This window comes from Marmota marmota, unplaced genomic scaffold (genome assembly GCF_001458135.2).
Source record: "Marmota marmota marmota unplaced genomic scaffold, marMar, whole genome shotgun sequence".
NCBI classification, from domain to species: Eukaryota; Metazoa; Chordata; class Mammalia; order Rodentia; family Sciuridae; genus Marmota; species Marmota marmota.
This window is the reverse complement of record NW_025999895.1, coordinates 3,070,896-3,088,018: the sequence shown is the minus strand read 5'-3', so window position 1 is coordinate 3,088,018 and position 17,123 is coordinate 3,070,896. Positions and strand designations below refer to the sequence as shown.

At 57.8% G+C, this 17,123-nt stretch overlaps 2 protein-coding genes across 2 annotated transcripts in view; both read right to left on the bottom strand.

Moving 5' to 3' along the window:
* Positions 1-2,561: 2,561 nt before the first annotated feature.
* LOC107157728 (galectin 3 binding protein) lies at positions 2,562-14,925 on the bottom strand. Its single transcript, XM_015504101.2, has 6 exons — positions 14,641-14,925; positions 12,714-12,769; positions 8,269-8,460; positions 7,785-7,916; positions 6,443-6,695; positions 2,562-3,999 (listed from the first exon to the last, which is right to left on the bottom strand). Exons 2-6 carry the CDS (start codon positions 12,763-12,765, stop codon positions 2,883-2,885), a joined length of 1,746 nt encoding a protein of 581 aa, XP_015359587.1. The 5' UTR covers positions 12,766-12,769; positions 14,641-14,925; the 3' UTR covers positions 2,562-2,882.
* Positions 5,907-17,123, bottom strand: part of LOC125610353 (soluble calcium-activated nucleotidase 1-like) — a 27,618-nt gene continuing 16,401 nt past the window's right edge. Inside the window, exons 3-4 of the transcript XR_007345309.1 lie at positions 7,608-7,614; positions 5,907-5,917 (exon numbers count right to left, since the gene is read on the bottom strand). The gene's annotated coding sequence lies outside the window, so the exon portion shown is untranslated. The remainder of the gene's footprint in view (positions 5,918-7,607; positions 7,615-17,123) is intronic.

The window sequence follows — 17,123 nt, the reverse complement described above, 5'->3', positions numbered from 1 at the left end:
GTGGGAGCGGCCCTCTTCCCAGACAGCCTCTCCTCCCAGGCTGCGCCCATCTTGAGCCAAGAGACCCACGAGGCTTGCACTGCTTCCAGGCACCAGGCCACCTGTGTGCCTCCGCGGGGGCCTTGTGGGTGTCCCGAGTCTGGGGAGAGGAGGGAGCGATGGCCCAGGGCTTCAGGTTTCACCACAGGTTAACACCTGGCGGAGGGGCTGGTGGCCTCAGGGCAGGATGCTCGGCAGCACATCTCGATCCCCTTCTCTGGGGATGGAGAAAGAGGGCAGCGCCACTGACCTGCCCACGTGGCTCAGGGTTTGGTCAGTCTGGGGGTGGAAGGAGGGAGGTAGGGGAAGGAGTGACAGTGAGTTTTGGGGGAGAGGACAAGGGCAGACCCGTGGGGCGGCCCTGTGGGCAGGAGCGTCGGGGTCTCGTGACGCTCCACTGAAGGCCCCACTGCGGCTGGCTCTTCCTTCCTGAGTGGCCACAGGGCCTGCTCGGCTGCTGAAGAGGTGCCACAGGGAGGAGGGCAGCTCCACAGGGCTCCCTTGGCCTTGTCACCTAGGCGGGTCCCAGGCAGCAGGAGGCTCACCTGGCACCTCAGGGCCCCCAGAGACTGCGGCAGGCCTTTCACCTCGAGGGAAGCCGGGCCTCCAGGTCTGCGTGGGCCTCCAGGTCTGCGTGGGCCTGGCCGTCACTCTGCCCTCAGTGTTCCCAGCCCTGCTCCATCGGATGCTTTACACCTCGGTGGCCACCACAGGTCACGCAGGTGGACCTGGGGCTAACTAAGCACTGTCATGAGTGTGGCCATCACACATTACGTGGCTTCTGCAGCCCGCAAGGCTCTTCCTGGTCAGCAGGCCCATGCCAGGAACTGGCCTGAGAGCTGTGGGTTCTGCTGGTTTCCAGGAGCCACCCGAGGGAGGACGTTTCGTCTGCTTCCTGGAGTCGGCAGCAGAGTCCGGCCTCTGGCCTCTGGGGCTGCCCAGGCGCTTGGGCAGAGGACAGAAGGGGAAGGCAGCGGGGCTGGCTGGGGGCTGCCCCGAGGTCGGCCAGGGACAGGGAGGCTGCCCTGGAGGACAGGGGTGCGGTGAACTCCGAGATCCCTTGGGCTGTGTCCTCAGATGATGGCAGCCAGGGCCACTGCAGGGCATGGCCTCCTTCCTCTGGGACCCACAGGTCTCTAGCCCGCTGGAAGAAGGGTGCTGGTGGCCTCCCTGGCCTACGCTTTTGCAGCGAGGGTGGCTGCCAGTCTGGGGGACCCAGAGCTGTCGGGGTGTCACTGTGGACCTGGGTGTCACTGTGGACCTGGGTGTCACTGTGGACCTGGTGTCACTGTGGGCCTGGGTGTCACTGTGGACCTGGGTGTCACTATGGACCCTGGGTGTCCTTGTGGACCTGGGTGTCACTGTGGGCCCTGGGTGTCACTGTGGACGTGTCACTGTGGACCTGGGTGTCACTGGACCCTGGGCACTAGTCCCCCTGCTTGGCTGGGCCTGTCTGTACGTTTCCCCTCCCTCACCCCCTGGGTACGGCCCTCAGCCTGGGCTTGGAGGTGTCAGTGGTGGGATTGGTCCTCAGATCTGGTCGCTGTTGTTGTTGCAGGGCTGGGGTTGAACCCAAGGCCACTGGACCCCTGGGAGACACCCCTATATTTTTTATTTAGAGGCAGGGTCTTGCTGAGTTGCCCAGGCTGCCCACTCACTGGCCTTGGACTTGTGACCCTCCTGCCTCACTCCTGAGTGGTGGGTGCCCAGTGGAAGGGAAGAAGCCGTCTTTGGCTGGACAGAGGTTTTGGGATCTGCTTTTGCTGCTGGAAATGCGTGGGACGGAGGGTGTCCTGGTGATGGCCTTGGTGCCACCTCTGGCTCTAGAGGCATGTTCTCAGACCTGGCCAGAGGGCTGGCTTGTACCTGAGCTTGGCAAGACCTTCTCCTTCCAGCTGTGTGTGTGTGTGTCACAGTGAAGCGGGGACACTTAGAACTCCTGCTGGTGCTGGGAGATATCCAGGGCCCAGGCCCAGGCCTTCCCTCAGGACGTCCCAGGGCCTCACGGCTGCTCCCCACCCCCTCCCACTACCCCGGGGTCCTGTGCTCCTCCCGACACACCGCTCTCCTGCCTGACCCAACCCAACAAATGTGTCTCTTCTTTGTAGGTGATTAGGTTATTTCCAATTTTTGTTCTGACAACACTGAGATGTGCTTGTCCCTTGTCCCATCCACCCTCACAGGACTTAGGAGGAAGCTCCCGACCACTGCTCCTCCCTCTCCCTCTTCCTCGAGCTGCTGCCCATCTCCACGTCCCTGCCTGGTTCTTATTCCATCACACAGGGCCCCTGGCTCCAGGTGGGCCCAGCCCCGCACGTGATGGCCCTGCACCCTGAGGCCCTGTCCTACACGGCTTCTTGGCCCAACGCGCGGGGGACGTTCACCCGCTATTGCCCGCCTCCCCTGCCGGCTGGCCCAGCTTTGGGAGGACAGAGCCTCTGCCTCCTTGCTGTCCCCAGAGCCCTTCACACCAGCTGTCTGTGCGTTACAAACCAACAACATTCCTGCAGGAATGAGCCGAGTGGGAAGCAAGGTGTGATTAATGTCGTCAGAGGAGTGAGCGTGGCCTGAGCAACAGCAGGGACACAGGAAACCCCCAGCCATCTTGGTCCCGCCTTGTTGCCACCCGCGAGCCCACAGGCCCCAGCATCCATGGCAAAACCTTCCAGCAATTTCTATAAGCTCAGAGACTGGTGGAGGCAGGGGGACATCTGGTGGCCAGTTGCTGGAGGTGGCTGCAGAGAGGATGGAGGTGAAGGAAGGAACCCTCCGTGTGGGCATCTGGGGCATGTCCACCTTCCTGTGTTGCCCTCGCCTCACCCCCAGTCTCTGGGCCACGCAGTCTAGTCCAGGCTGGTGGTGTTGGTCAGATAGAAGGGGCGAATTGTCACTCGGAAGCCACTGAAGGCCCCTGAGGTGCAGGGGAAGGCAGAAGCTCTCCTGGAACTGTTGGTGGCCACGGCACTGGGGATCATAGCCTTTAAGCCCTCAAAGTCAGTGACATCCGCCACAAAGCGCCCTTCGCAGAGGATCAGGGCTTTGTTCTCGTAGCCGATGGTGGGATCCCGGTAGCCAGACATGGTGAGGCCCAGCACGGGGAGCTCGCCGGAGGAGCAGGACAGCCCGTAGTTCCAGCAGCTCTGCATGGTGGGGAGGTAGAGCAGAGTCCAGGACGTCAGCTTGGCCCTGAAGAGGAAGCTGGGGTGTTGCGGGGTCTGGAAGGACCGGTAGGGCCCATATCTGCTGCCATAAGGTTCTGGAGTGTATGGGAATGCAAACCGTGACCGGGACCCATACCACAGCCCCTGGTTCTGACGGTTCCTGGAGTCCCTTGTCACCATAGCGCTCCAGGTGGCTGAGGTGTACATCCGGGGCATGTAGGTGTCCTCAGTGAGGTTCAGGCCTCGGTACTGGGCCAGCAGCCGGAAGGGCACCGTGTGGAACTCCAGGGCCTGTATGATCTTCTTCTGGAACAGGGCCTCATGAGCCCGGTACAGGGACAGGTTGAACTGCAGCTCAAAGAGGTCCTCAGGCAGCATCATGGGGAAGCGGACGTGCTGGACGAGGTCCTCCACCTCCCCGTGGGAGGCGCCCGTGCCCCTGCTCCAGATGTCCAAGGCCTGGAGCAGGGCCAGCTCGCTGGACACAGTCAACTCAGTCCTGGGAAGCAGCACCTGGAGCAGGGTTGTGGGGACACTCAGCCAGTCCTTGACCTGCGTCAGGGCCTCAAAGTTCCAGGCCAGGAACTGCACGCACAGCTCCTCCAGCAGCACATCTCCAGTGGCCAGTGCATAGGCGTAGAGGTCCAGGGGTGCGCGGAAGGAGGGGTCCTGGGGGAGCAGTGTGGCGAAGAGGCGCCCGCAGTAGGCCTGCAGCTGCTGGGCCCCGTAGGCCGAGGCTAGCTTGTGGAAGCACTTGACTGATGACAGGGAGACCTCTATCCTCCGGGAGTACAAGTACCTGCGGACACAGCCATCTCTTACACCTTCTCACTGGGCCCAACAGGGGGCGCTGTCTCCCCCACTCTCCAGGTCCCAAACCTCACGCCAGCTGAGAGCCACTTCAGGGTATGGGACCATGGGCGAGGGACTGCGGAGGGGACACCCACGCCTCGTCCTCCCTCCCGGTGATGAGGTCCCCTCCCCGTCTCTCCTGCTGTCATCATGGACACCTTCGTGGTGGGTCTGGGCTGGACCTCAGGCACCCTGGGCACTGGCCTCCTGTCCTGCAGCCATGCCCCGACTGACCCTTCAGTCCCTGCCTGGTTCTCATGGGCATCTCTGCCCAGCACCTATTCACGTCCTGTGATGGGCACCCTGTGGCTTCCTGTCTGCTCTCCCTGTGACCTAGAGCCCACGAGGGCAGCGGGCACAGTGTGCTCAGAGGTGATCCCAGACAGCCCACTCCCTGCTGTCCTCGTCACAGCCAACTTGGAGGCCGAACTGGGCAGCTGACTCCTCTGGCCACAGCCCACCCAGGACCGACATTCACTGACCCATCCTGAAGCATGCAGGCCTCTCATAGGGAGGGTGCCAGGCGGCAGGCTGTTGATGACGGCTCAGATGGCACAGACAAGTTAGGAAGGCCACCAAAGAAGGGGTTGTTATTGGCTTTTTTTTTTTTTTTTTTGGTCTTGCTAAATTGCTGAGGCTGAGGCTGACCTTGAATTTGTGATCCTCCTGCCTCAGACTCCTGGGTAGATGGGATTACAGGCATGCGCCACTGCACCCAGCTGTCACTAGCTTTTAAATGTCATCCTGTGCCAGAATGGTCTCTGGGCGGCTGAGTCCCTACTGCATCCACAGAGGCGCAGAGGCTCCAGCCGGCTGGCCCCATGCCAGGTTCTCCAGGCAGAGGTCAGGGCCACTTTGGGTTTATCATGCCTCAGACCACCTACCCCATCCAGGGCCCAGCCTCAGGCAGGCACCTCTCAGGGTGCCCCATCGCCAGGGGGAGGCAGAGACAGGGATCAGGTGGGTGTCCCGGTCCTGCTGGTCTCTCTCGGGGAAGAGAACTCATTGTGAGAGAGGAAAAAGGAACGAGGCCAAGGGGAACTAGTGGCCCCAGAGACCCGGGGAGATGGGCAGAGGGCTGGCTAAGCAGCAGGACACCCCTCTTGGTCCACGGTGGCCTTGGGAGTGAGGGGTAGAGGGAAGGAGCATGGGTGGCCTTCTGAGGTCTTGGGAGCTCACTGCGGCTTCTCTGCCTGCCTGGGGAAGAGAGGGAGAGACAGGGACACAGAGAGACAGAGGCGGGAGGCCAGGGGAGGGCACGGGGTCGTTGACCTCCGACCCAGGGCAGTGGCGCTGGCTGGCCAGGAAGGCCGGGATGGGCGCCTGCCCCCTTCTCTGACATGCTGTAGAAACGGAGCCCGGCATTCCTGTGGCACAGACCACTCACCAAGTTTTATACCAGGCTGGAAGGAAACTCATTAGTCTGTTTCTAATCGCCAAGATTGCTCACACTTAAATGCCATTTTCTGTCATAGAAAGCTTTGGGTTATAGAATGAGAGAATAAATTTTAATAGACGCAGTGTTTAAAACATGGCTGCTTTCCAAACACAAGCCCCAGGAGGCAGCGGGCGGTCGAGCTGTACACCCAGGCTGGCCGGGAGGCCTGGCGGAGGGCCTGGGGCTCAGGAGCAGGGCCTGGCCTCTGCCGTGATGCAGGCCCACACTCTCCCTTTCCCCGTCTGTGAAAGGGAACTGAGCCCTGGCTGAACCCAAGGGTAACTGAGCCCGGGCCTGCTGAGAGGCACATTCACCCTGTCTAGCCACTGCTGCGTCTCATCGGAAGTCCGAGCCATTTTGGCTTTTTCATGCCTCTGTGGGAGATTTCTCCTGACCGGGGGGCATGCCCAGCACTCCTTCCCAGCTCCTCCTGCACCTGCCCGCCTGGCCACCCCACAACAAGCTGGGCTCTGCTGCCCAAGTAAAATTCCTGATCCATCCACAGAGCGCTCAGAGACGTCGTCTATGGCATGTGGTGATTCAGGGAGACGTTCACATGTGCGTCAGGAAAATGGATGTATTTATGTGTATGCGGGTGTGAGCACGGGGGGCAACACCTGGGCCCAGTCGAGTGTGCAAGTGAGAGTGTGGGTGAGCATACGAGTGAGGGTGCCTGGGCCGTGTGCGCAGAGGCTCAGATGCGTGAGTCTGTCCCTGTCTGAGGGCACAAGCGTGCCTGCAGCAAGTGCGTGTGAGAATTCGTGAACGTGGATCTGTGGGAGCACGGGCGTGTGCATGTGCACAATTGTGCAAATGCTTGTGTGAGGGTGTGAGTTGCTTGTGTGCACAACAGTCCCGCTGTGCTGGTGCTGTCGCCCTCACCCCCAAGGGTCTCTGAAAGAGGGACCCAGCCCAGGGCACTGCTGGAGTCCCCGAGGACGAGGCGACTTACCTGATAAAGTCCCTGACCACGGGCATGCACTCGGAGTCCACGCTCATGGTGATGTTGCTGCCCGGCGCCCCCGACAGGGCCTGCGCCTCGGGGTTGGCGGTCAGGATCAGTGTGTGGGCACAGAGGTCCAGCTCCTCCGGCCCCTGTCCCACCACGTGGATGAAGAGGTCACAGTCCCTCTGGTTGTCGAAGACCTGGCCGAGCGCGAAGGAGAGCTCCTCGGAGAGGTCGAGGGTGTGGGCGCTCCTGGTTTCTAGAGGGCGAGGGAGGTGCTCACTTGCTCTGTGACCCAGCCCACCCCACCCCCAGGAGTCAGTTTTGTGGTCTGCTGAAGGTGCTGCTGCCCGAGGACCTGCCAGAAAGGCTCCAGGAAGAGACCTGGGTTCGTGCCGAGCCTGCCGGGAGCGGGCAGCTGCCCTGGGTCAGGCGGGACCCTGCCGACCCTCTGGGCCTCCAGGTGGCTCTGCCCCACTCTGGGCCCTGCTTGGGTGGCTTGAGGAGTTAGGGCCCTGGGGCAAACCTAGGTCAGACCTCAGACCTCAGGGATCCTGGAGGAGGAGGAGGGAGGCCTGGGCAGCCCCTCTTCTGCCCTCCCAAAGCCTGCTCCGTGTTAGAACAGGTCCTCTCTGCGATGGGCAGCTCTGAATGGAGGCCAGCATTTAGACCAGGTGGGGCAGCCCCTCGCTCCTCCCCTGACTCCCAGCCCTCATGGCCCAGTTATGCCTCCAGTGTCCTCCTCAGGGTGAGCCCCCACCCCAGCCAGCCTTGATCCCCAGCTTGTCCAAACAGGTGGGATTTGACACCCCATGTCTTGGGGGCCCCAGCTCAGGGTGGAGAGCACCCAGGCCCCGTGTGTGCCAGCCCAGGAAGAGCTGCCCTGGCAGAGAGGAAGGGCACTCCCACCAGGCGTCTGGCTTGCAGAGCAGGCTGGGCCCTTCGAGTGGGAAAGGAGTCAGGGCCTGGGCAGGGCCGGGGGCACCCTGGCCTTCCCCCATCAGGAAGTCTCCACCCCTGCCTGTGGTCTGTGGCCTGGGCCAGGAGAGCCGTGCAACCCTGCTGTTTGGGGAGACTAGCCTCCAATGCTCGGGCTTCACGGGCACTGGGCAGGGCTGCTCGCCTGGCCGTGGGCAGTCAGGTGAGTGAGGTACTTCTGAAGGGGCTCCACAAAGGGGCTCCTCCTGGGAGGGAGTGGGCTCTGCAGACTTCTGGCCTCTCGAGGAGAGTGGGCGGAGCAACACCCCAACTCCGAAGGTTGTGTGGGGGGCAGAGATGTGAGCACAGTCCCCGCTCCTGGTCCCACGGGACCCCGACGCGTGACACTGGAGGCACTGGGGCCACTCACCGTTGGAGCAGACCACGCTGGCGTCCTGCTTGTGCCTGCAGTTGCTCTTCAGCCAGCCCAGGGATTTGCAGTCGGCCAGGGAGGGCTCTGACCCTGTGCACTCGACCTCATCCAGCATGACAGGTCCCGTTCCTGGAGCACAGCAGGGAGGACAAGGCTGGCTGGGGGAGGCCCTGCCAACAGGGCCAGGGCTGCCACAGACAATGGAAACCTCTGGGTGGTTCTAGGGAGCAGATTCCCGGGAGCAGAGCTTGGGGGCTGGAGAGGGCACACAGTGAGGCTCTTGAGCCACTCGCCCAGCACCTTCTGTCACCCCAGCCAAGCCTGAAGGAACCGCCCCTTGGGGCCTTCTGCAGGGCTTCGGGCCTCTGAGGGTTTGCTTATACTGCCCTAGTAGGAAGAGTCTGCCCGTCCTTGCATCCTGACAGCCTCATCTTGGGGGATTCTCACTCTCTTCAGTTTTGGGGGACAGAACAGGCCCCACCTGGCCCGAAGGCGGCTCTACCCAGTGCCTCTGTGGCGTTCTCAAACCCCAGGGCCCGGCAGACGACGCTGGCATCGGTGAGGTCCCAGAGGTTGTCGCACACTGTGCCCCACTGGCCTCCGTAGAAGATCTCCACACGGCCCTCGTTAGCTGCGGCCCCGTTGGCCAGCCGCATGTCCCCATCCTTCACACCTGCGGGGAAAGCCAAGGTCAGCTGGGAGGAGATCTGGCCCTCATGGCACCACCCTCCCTCGCTACCCAGCCGGGGGTGAGGGTCCACTGGGCGGAGGGAATGGCCACATGGAGCACCAGAGGTTAAGTTTCCTTTCCTTGTCTTCAAGCCCTGAGCTCTTGGCTCCCCAGAAAAGGGACACCAGGACCCTTGTGCTCTAGCACCTCAGCGCAGAAGTGGTGAGACCCCCAGGGAAAGATGGGAAGGGAAGGAGCCCCGCCTGTGGCTCTGGTGCCAGCCTGTGGGGCAGTAGGCCAGGGAGCCTGGACGCTCAGGCAGGACAAATGCCCTGTGACTCACCACGGGGTCCTGGGGAACCCACTGTCATTGAAATTATGGAAAGTTGAAGGGGTGCTGGACCCAGCTCAGCTCCAGCACACCCCAGCTCAGCAGCACGTCCAGGTGCAGTCAGCCAGGCGGCCCCCAGTCTCCAGGCCATGGGTCTGAGCTGGAGCCGGAACAGCAGCTCTGGTTGCCGCGCAATATCGCAAGAGAGCGTAGACCAGGTGTTTCCAGTGCAGGAAAGAATCAGAAGTCAAGGTTCAAAGCATGGCTCTCTCTGCTTCCTGGTGTGAGCCACTTCCCTCTGCCACACTCTCCCGCCATGATGCTCAGCCTCCCCTCAGCCCCCAGGAGGGGAACCGGCTTTCTATGGACTAAGACCTCTGAAACGGTGAGCCCTCAAATAAACGTTTCCTCCTGACACTTGTCCTGGTCAGATCCTTTCGTCCCAGCAGCGAAAAAGATGACTAAAACAATGGCCAACCTGCTTTAGCTGGTGGACAGGCAACTGTGCTCTAACGTAGAGTAAGTCATGGAAGACGGCTTACTGACCCCTTGCCTTAAAAATAGGTCTTCAGATTCAAAATGTGCAAGACTTGTGTTTTTATAGTGTATATATGTAGATATATGACTTTTGTTTTACATATTTCCCATCATATGTGAATATCGTGTGTTCAGTGACTTGGAGACGGTGAATCTGACAGCTGGTCTCAATTTTTTTTTTTTTTAAGTCTGTGATGCACCTTTGGCAGATTGTATCTAAGTCTGAAATAAACAAGTCAACAGATGTCTGGGGGAAAGCTAGAGCTGGAAATTAGGAGGAATAAATCCTAGACTTAACTCTTTCACTAGTTGAGCGATCTTAAGCAAGTTACGTAGTCTGTGATGATCAACGTTGAGTTTCGTTTTTAAGATTAAAGTAAGAAGCTTTTCCCAGATTCCCTTCATTAAAAGTTTATTCAGCTTCTCCCATGTGGCAGGCATTGTGTGAGGCCATCGATGTTTTCCTGAGGTTCCTCTGATTTGAGAATCTGTGTGTTATTCTTTGACAAACATTTTAAGGATTAAATAAGCAATGTGATTTTATCGCCTAATGCATAGCTTTAAAACTTATAAACAACCTGAATAAGAAGTTATTTCAAGTCCTTCTTTTTTCCTGGATGCCATCTTTCAGGCTTTCTCTCATTTATAAAGCTATCAAATGAGTATGAGTGTGTGTATTGATGTAAGAGTGTGAAGAGAAACAGAAAAAACTTGAGTTTGTGAGGTTTAGAAAACAAAGGGGTATTTAGAAATGTGATATCTTATTTTTTTAAAGGAAAGTCATTTTAAAGGGAAAAGTATATAAAGTCATAGTATTTTATAGTGGTGATATTAAAGGTTATATTAATGATCCTCTGCATTTAGTTGACAAAAGGAAAAATGTGATCTTTACCCAAGTTGCACTGTTCTGAGTTCAATGCTAAGTATTATTATCTCTATTTTGCCGCTAAGAGAAATGAGGCAGGGACAAATTAGATAAGACTGTTCGATATTACACAGAATGCCAATGAAAAAGGAACTTTAACCCAGGACTGCACTGCTATCAGTAAAATAAGCATATAGCTTCAGTATATTTATGCACACATTAAAAAATGGGGCTGGGGATACAGCTCAGTTGGTCAAGGGCTTGTCTTGCATGCATAAGGCCCTGGGTTCAACCCCCAGCACCACCAAAAAAAAAAAAAAAAGTACCACTGCATGGGTACATTACTTATTATTATAAACACATAACACACAAAAAGAAAATTAAAAAGCATGCAGTAGATAAAAAATAAAGTCAGAGTTTTAATGCTTTCCATAGTCTGAGCGTAGACTCCCAGGATGTAGCACATGGGGCCATGGATTTGCGTTCTCCTTTGGAGGCTCGGATAGTACAAGGTGCATAACAAAGTACACTAAGGCAACTCCTTCCGTAACTCTTCCAAGCCATTGATCTGCTTCTAGAAAACCAGTGGGTCCACTTGCCTAGCACATGTGAAGCACCGGGTTCGATCCTCAGCACCACATAAAATAAATAAATAAAAATAAAGGTATTGTGTCCAACTATAACTAAAAAAATTAAAAAGCCAAAAACTGGTGGGTCCAGTGCCTTTAGAACTGGGGAAATGAAGGTTGAAACACACGTCTTGCATGTTAGTGGCACGTTTGTACTGACAGAAGAACACACACTGGACTCTGGGTCACTTGTGAACGCCAGAAGCAGGGAAGGAAAACTGCCTTCTCCTAGGAGAAGTGACAGAATTCCAGTCTTCTACATGATCCTGGGGCACCAGACTGAGGGGAACTGCCTGCAGCTGACTCTGATGTACAAGCTGACTTTGGGGTTTACAGAGGAGCTGCCTCAGGTACTCTCTTATGCTCTTCGGCATCAGTCCTTTTGCAAATACTTTAAAAAATTTAATTATTTCATTTGAAAATAAGTATCAAGAATTTTAAATTCCAATGGTGAGTACCATTGGAATTAAAAATATGGCCAGGAAAACATCATTGCCTTCACAAAATTTGCTAAAATGACATAAAAAGGGTCAACATTTCTCCTTTCTTGTGTTCACAGCTGGTTGTCAATCATGCATTGGCCCCACTAATTAGCATGTTCCTCCTCCTGGTGGCCTTGACTGTCCATTTACTTAATTTTATTGTATGTAAGTATTTTGTTGTAAGCCACACAAAATAATTTGGGGGAAGTCAATTTAAATATGGGTGTACACTTGTGTGTGTATACGAGCGTGCATATCATTTAAATATGCCTAAAACCATATTTTAAAAAAGATTCAAATTCGGTTTCTACTAGATTCCTAAGGCCTTTGTACCATCGTAAAGTTAGAAAATTCCAAGTCCATCTGTACTTCAAGCCCAGAGAGGAAACTGGGCTCCTGCCCCCACTCGTCCTCCCGAGGCTCAGCGCACTGGCACCCCTCGACCCTGCTGGTGCCGGCAGTCTAGCAGGAGCTGGGTGCCTGAAGTGGGGTCACCCACACGGAAGGGCGGTGATCAGGGGGTGTGTCAGGTCTATGCGGGGCCACCAGGACAGGACAGGGACTGCAAGACCCACAATGTCAAGAGTGCAGGTGTGACAGTGAAGCCAAAGTAAGTCCATCTTGTTTTGTGACTCCATTCTGTAAAACAACCATGCCAACTAGAAGGGCCATGGCCAGGGCAAGTTGTCCTCTTCCTTTTGCTATAGAGACCTTTAAGAACACGGAACTGCCTGATGGGGCACTGTTTCTGTAATTAGGGTAACGGGCTCTGTTTCTGTAACTGGGTGACTGGGCTAACTGATTGGCTAAGTGTCCCTCCGCCTGACTGCACTCTCCCGCTTCTGTAACCTGGCTTGTTTGCATTGGCTGAACCCACAAATGTTCCTTTTGTGGTTTTCAGGCTTATAAGGAGTGCCTTGCAATTGTTCGGGGCTGATCAGGGGAAAGCTTTATGTTCTGGTCAGTCACCACCGGTGTGCTTCAATAAAGGCTTGATTCGATTATATGTGAGTGGTCTGGAAGTCAGTTTATGAAACTCCGGGACGAAGCTTTAACTACAACACAGGGACGAGCGTCCAGGGCCCTGTGAAACTTGGCCTCAGCACAGCCCCAGTGGCTGCTGGTTTGATTGGCAACCCTGCTTGGCTCTGCTGGCTCCCATGGGGCGGGTATTCCTCAGTATTTCAATCACCTGCATCTCATCTGGGCCCAAGGAAGCCCCAGTTTCCCCAGAATCTACAAGCCACCATCACTGGGGGTGACCAGGGCTCCTCCATGCAGGAGAGAAGACCCCCATTAATCCCTGGGACCAGGCACCAGCAGGACACCCCCCTAAGGAGGGGCTTGATCCACAGAGCAAGGGCCCAGCAGCCCGCAGGCTTTGCTTTGGGGTTTCCCGTGGCTCAACTCACCTTGAATCCCGGGGACCAGCAGCCACACCCAGAGAAGGCAAGGGAGAGCCATGGCCCTGCGGTGGAGGGAAGTGGCAGAGTGAGACCAGGACTGTTTCTTCCACCACCTTCTTCCAACCTGGGGGCCCAGGGTGGCAGGCAGCCCTCTCCTGAAGAGCCCAATGGCAGGTGTGATGCACGCCCTGAGCGGGGCGCTCACCTGGTCTGCAGGCCGGGGGGCCTTGACGGGTGAGTGAGGCTGTGTGGGATGAAGAGGGTGGGCTGGGGTGTCTGCGGGCAGTGGAGGTGAGGGGGAGGGTGTGGAGAGCCCGATAAGGCAGGGGCTTATCTACAGGCAGCAGACCCCTGTGGGGTGTGCCACAAAGGTTGGCGGCAAAGGTGGAGAGTGGGAGGGAGAGGACCGAGTGGGGACAGGGAACCGATTAGGAGGAGGCCGCAGGACCAGGCCCAGAGTGACAGAGACTGATAGCCGAGAGAGGAGTGTGGGCTGGGGACGGTGGAGAGAAGGGCTCCAGCGGAGGTCCAGGTCATGTGCAGCCAGGTGGGAGTGGGGTCATGACTGAGACTCAAGGTACTGAGGCTCAGAGACTGGGGGCCATCAAGGCCAAGGGCCCGGCTGGGCATGGGAGGTCTCAGGCCTTCAGCTTTTGGGCTAGAGCTCTGTGCTGTATGTAATTCTCTTTTTATTTTATTTTATTTATTTATTTTAGGCATTGGGCATTTCGTCCTGGTGCGCTTCACCACTGAGCTACATCCCCAGCAAGTCTTAAAATTTTTCAGATTTTGAGACAGGTCTCACTAAGTTGTGGAGGACGTCACTATGTTGCTGAGGCTGGCCTCTAGAGCAGCTGGGATTACAGGCAAGCACCACTACGCCTGGCCGCTATGTACTTGATGCACAGGTAGGAGCAGAGCCAGGTGACAGCCCTGTGCCACCCAGTCTACTCTCCACAGTCCCTCCAGCAGGGGGCTGGCTGTGCTCTGGGCCGGTAACCTTGAGGCTGGGCCTGGTTCTCTGCTGCTTAGAGTGGGGACCTGGTGGGTGGCAGTAGTGACATCCCCAGGGTGGCAGGAGGTGCACCCCTCTACACTGGGACCTGCATTAACAAGCTGGGGGGCCCCAGGCCCACTGGCAAGTGATGAGTTTGCCCCCTGCAGGGTGTGCCCCCTCCAACACCACTCACACCCCCTCCCAGGACCCTGGAAATGCCTCCACAATCCCTCCCTGCCCCCTGTACAATCGAATGAGCCAAAGCCTGGAGAGCTTGGCTGGTTCCAGGTCACATGGCTGGCAAGCCTCAGGCAGGGTCTGTGGTGCCCCTCTCTTCCACAGGGGTCTCTGTAGGGCCTGAAGGATGGGGCACCCACCTCCCTGACCTGGCACCACCCCAGTCTTAGCACCGTGCCCAGGAAACCTCTATCCCAAGAGCATTGAGGTGGCTGGTTTCCCTCTTTACTTGTTCACATGGGACAAGAATTCGCGGCCTTGGGAACAGAGATGTATGCACCCAGAGATGGTGCATGGCATGTGAATGTGGCTGACTCTGGGTGGCAGCGCTGTGTTTGCCTGGAGAATTGGGACAAGGCTGCCTGTGCTGGCTCATATGGTCTTTTGGTCCTTCATGCAAATGAAGGAAAGTCACCCTTCTTTCAGGAAGGTGCAGAATGCACAGAGGCTGAGGGCCGAATTCTTACCCTCGCAGCTGGTGTCCTTGTGCAGGGAACAACCTACCCAACTGTACAAAGAGGCCCTGCAGGTCTGGGAGCAGGAAAGATGGGTCCTGGGAGCAGGGAAGATGGGTCCTGGGCTCGGGAGCACCAGTCCCCCAGCTCCAGGCCCAGATGCCAGTGGGAGGCTTCACCATCTCTTGATGGCTCAGTGTAGAGAGAGGAAAGCACTGGCCTGAGAGCAAGAGTGGGAGCTTACCTGTTGAGGCAGCGACTGAAGGCTGTGCTGTCCCCCTCCTGCAGTTGCTGAGCCCTCTGCAGATGGGTCCTTGGCCCCCAAACCCTCCTAGGGCAGAGCAGGCCAGACCGATCCCAGGAAATGCTTCAGAAAACCAAGTCTGGTTTCGATTTCCAGAAACCACCTGACCAAGGTCTGCTCTGGGATTGGCTACTGAAGACCCCTCACAGTGCCCTTCATCCCCCTCTGCCTAGTGGGGTGGCAACAGCACCAAGCACTGTCTGACCCGAGAAGGCCAGCAGCCCAGTGGAAGTGGAAGCACTCTTGAGGGGGTGGGAAGTGTTGGGGCGGGGGGAGGGGGNGTTGGGGCGGGGGGAGGGGGAGGCAGGGCTGCTGGGTGGAGCAACAGGGGCTCTGGGCCAGAGGGCTTGTAGCTGTGTCTGGCAAGCTACCAGCTTGTCTGGGCCTGGCACTCATTGGCTGGGCAGCCTGTGTGGTGGTGATTGTGCACAAATCCATTGCTTGAGCTTTTGGCATGCTGCACACAGCAGGCCACACCCTTGGAGGCTCCATGCACTGACCCTGGCCAGGGGCAGGGAGGCCCTGAGACCTGGGAGACAGTGTGCTTTGGGGTGAAGCCAGTGAGTGGATGAGCCTGACCCTCACACAGCAACTGACCCCACAGCCTGTGCTCTGCACCAACGGACTGCATCCACCACCTCCTGACATCTGTGGGGGCAGGGCATTCTCTGAAGCACAATGGCCCTCCTGGGCTCACACCCCTTCCCCTTCCTCCCATGGAAAGCCCCGGTGCCTTGACTTCCTCTGGGGGAGCAGCTCATGTGATTCCAGAGGGCTCCAGGCTCCCCAGTCTGAGCTGGGCCTGGCTGGCGAGAGCCCGCAGCCCCTCAGCCACATGGATGGCTTTGGGAGGGATCCAGGAGCCCGGCTGTCCCAGCAGGAGCTGGCTCTGGGCTTAGGGAGAATTGTCTGGGCTGAGAATGCCAAAACGGGGGCAGAGATGCCGGAGGGTGCAGCTACAGCCTGGCTGGCCCAAGTCAGGGCCAGGTCTGGCCTCTGGGCCCAGCAGGCCCTCTGCTGTGACACCACTGGCATGCTGAGGTCCTAGAGTGGGGTGTACTCCTGAATGTTCCCAGGGCTCTCCCATCAGGGTTTCCAATCTGGGCTGGAGGAGAATCACCCAGAACAAATTTCCAGTGCACTGTCACCCCGCTAAGGTAGGGACAGGCATGGGCACTTTAAAAGCCTCCAGTGGCTCCTCTGAGTGGCCAGCTCTGCTTCCCCGAAAGCTGAGAGCCCAGCTTGCAAGTGCAGGTGTCGGAGAGTCGTGACCACATGTCCCGGCCATCCAGGACCCAGAGGAGCTGTGGAGACCCAGGGAGACTGCAGACGAGGCAACTTACAGCCTCCTCAGGTCGAGGGCCTCAGGGCTGGTCCACACAGACCCCGACAGCTGTTCCTCATCCTCCCCGGGCGTGGCGGGGGGACAGGAGTGCACCCCCGAGGCCCAGCAGCCCAGCTCCCGCCTGTGGCTCCTGGAGTTGCTCCTCTAAGAGCCAGCCAAGACCGGCTGCTTCCTCCTCCTGGGTTGGCAGCTCCTCATCCTAGCCGCTTCTCCTCCGTCCCTGCCCAGGTCCTTGGTGCTCAGTCACCGACACTCTGGATTTTGGCTTGCATGACCCTGCTTTCTGGGTCCTTCTTGCGGTCCCCTTCCTGGGGGGGTCCTTAAGTCCTTTTGAGGTCTCCCTCCCTGGCTGTACAAGTTCTCTGCCTGATTAGGATGATCTTGGGAGGCTGCAGCACAGGGACTCTCTGCAAAGGGGTGATAGGGGGAAGGGGCCACGCGGTATCTGTGGCTGTGCAGTGGCACTGTCAGCACCCTCAGGCTGCCAGGATGGGTGGTCACTGGGCCTAGACAGGAGTAGGCAAAGCCCTGGGGAGTCACACTCCTCCCAGTCACCCACAAGATCTCCTGGGAAGGAGGGACAGGGCTGAAGGGACAGGGGGATGACGGACAAGCTTGCTGCCACCACCAGCTTCCCTTTCTCTCTAGCTGCCCCTCCGTCTTGTTCTTCCCTCCTGTTTTGAGGTGCCACGGTCTTTGCATGAGGATTCTGTGATCCTTGGGAGGGCAGACTTCTGGGAGGGCCCAGACCTCTCACCCGAGCACCACCTCCTTACCCAGGCTCCGAGGCGTACCCACCAGGATGTGCAACAACACGGGTACCTGCATGTGGCCACTCAGAGCCCTTACGCACATTCACTCACTATCCACATGGCCAGGACACCAGGGGAGGGAAGTCAGGGAATGTGTCCTGGACACACAGCAAGGGCCAGCAGGGCTGAGGAGCAGCTGTGCTCTCAGCCTCCGTTCCTCACACCCTGGGGCCTGTGCAGACCGTGGAAGCTGGACAGGATGCCACGGCTTCCCAAGAGGCGTCCCGGGCCAGGGGGTGCCTGTCCCACTTCCCCCCCGGGGGGGG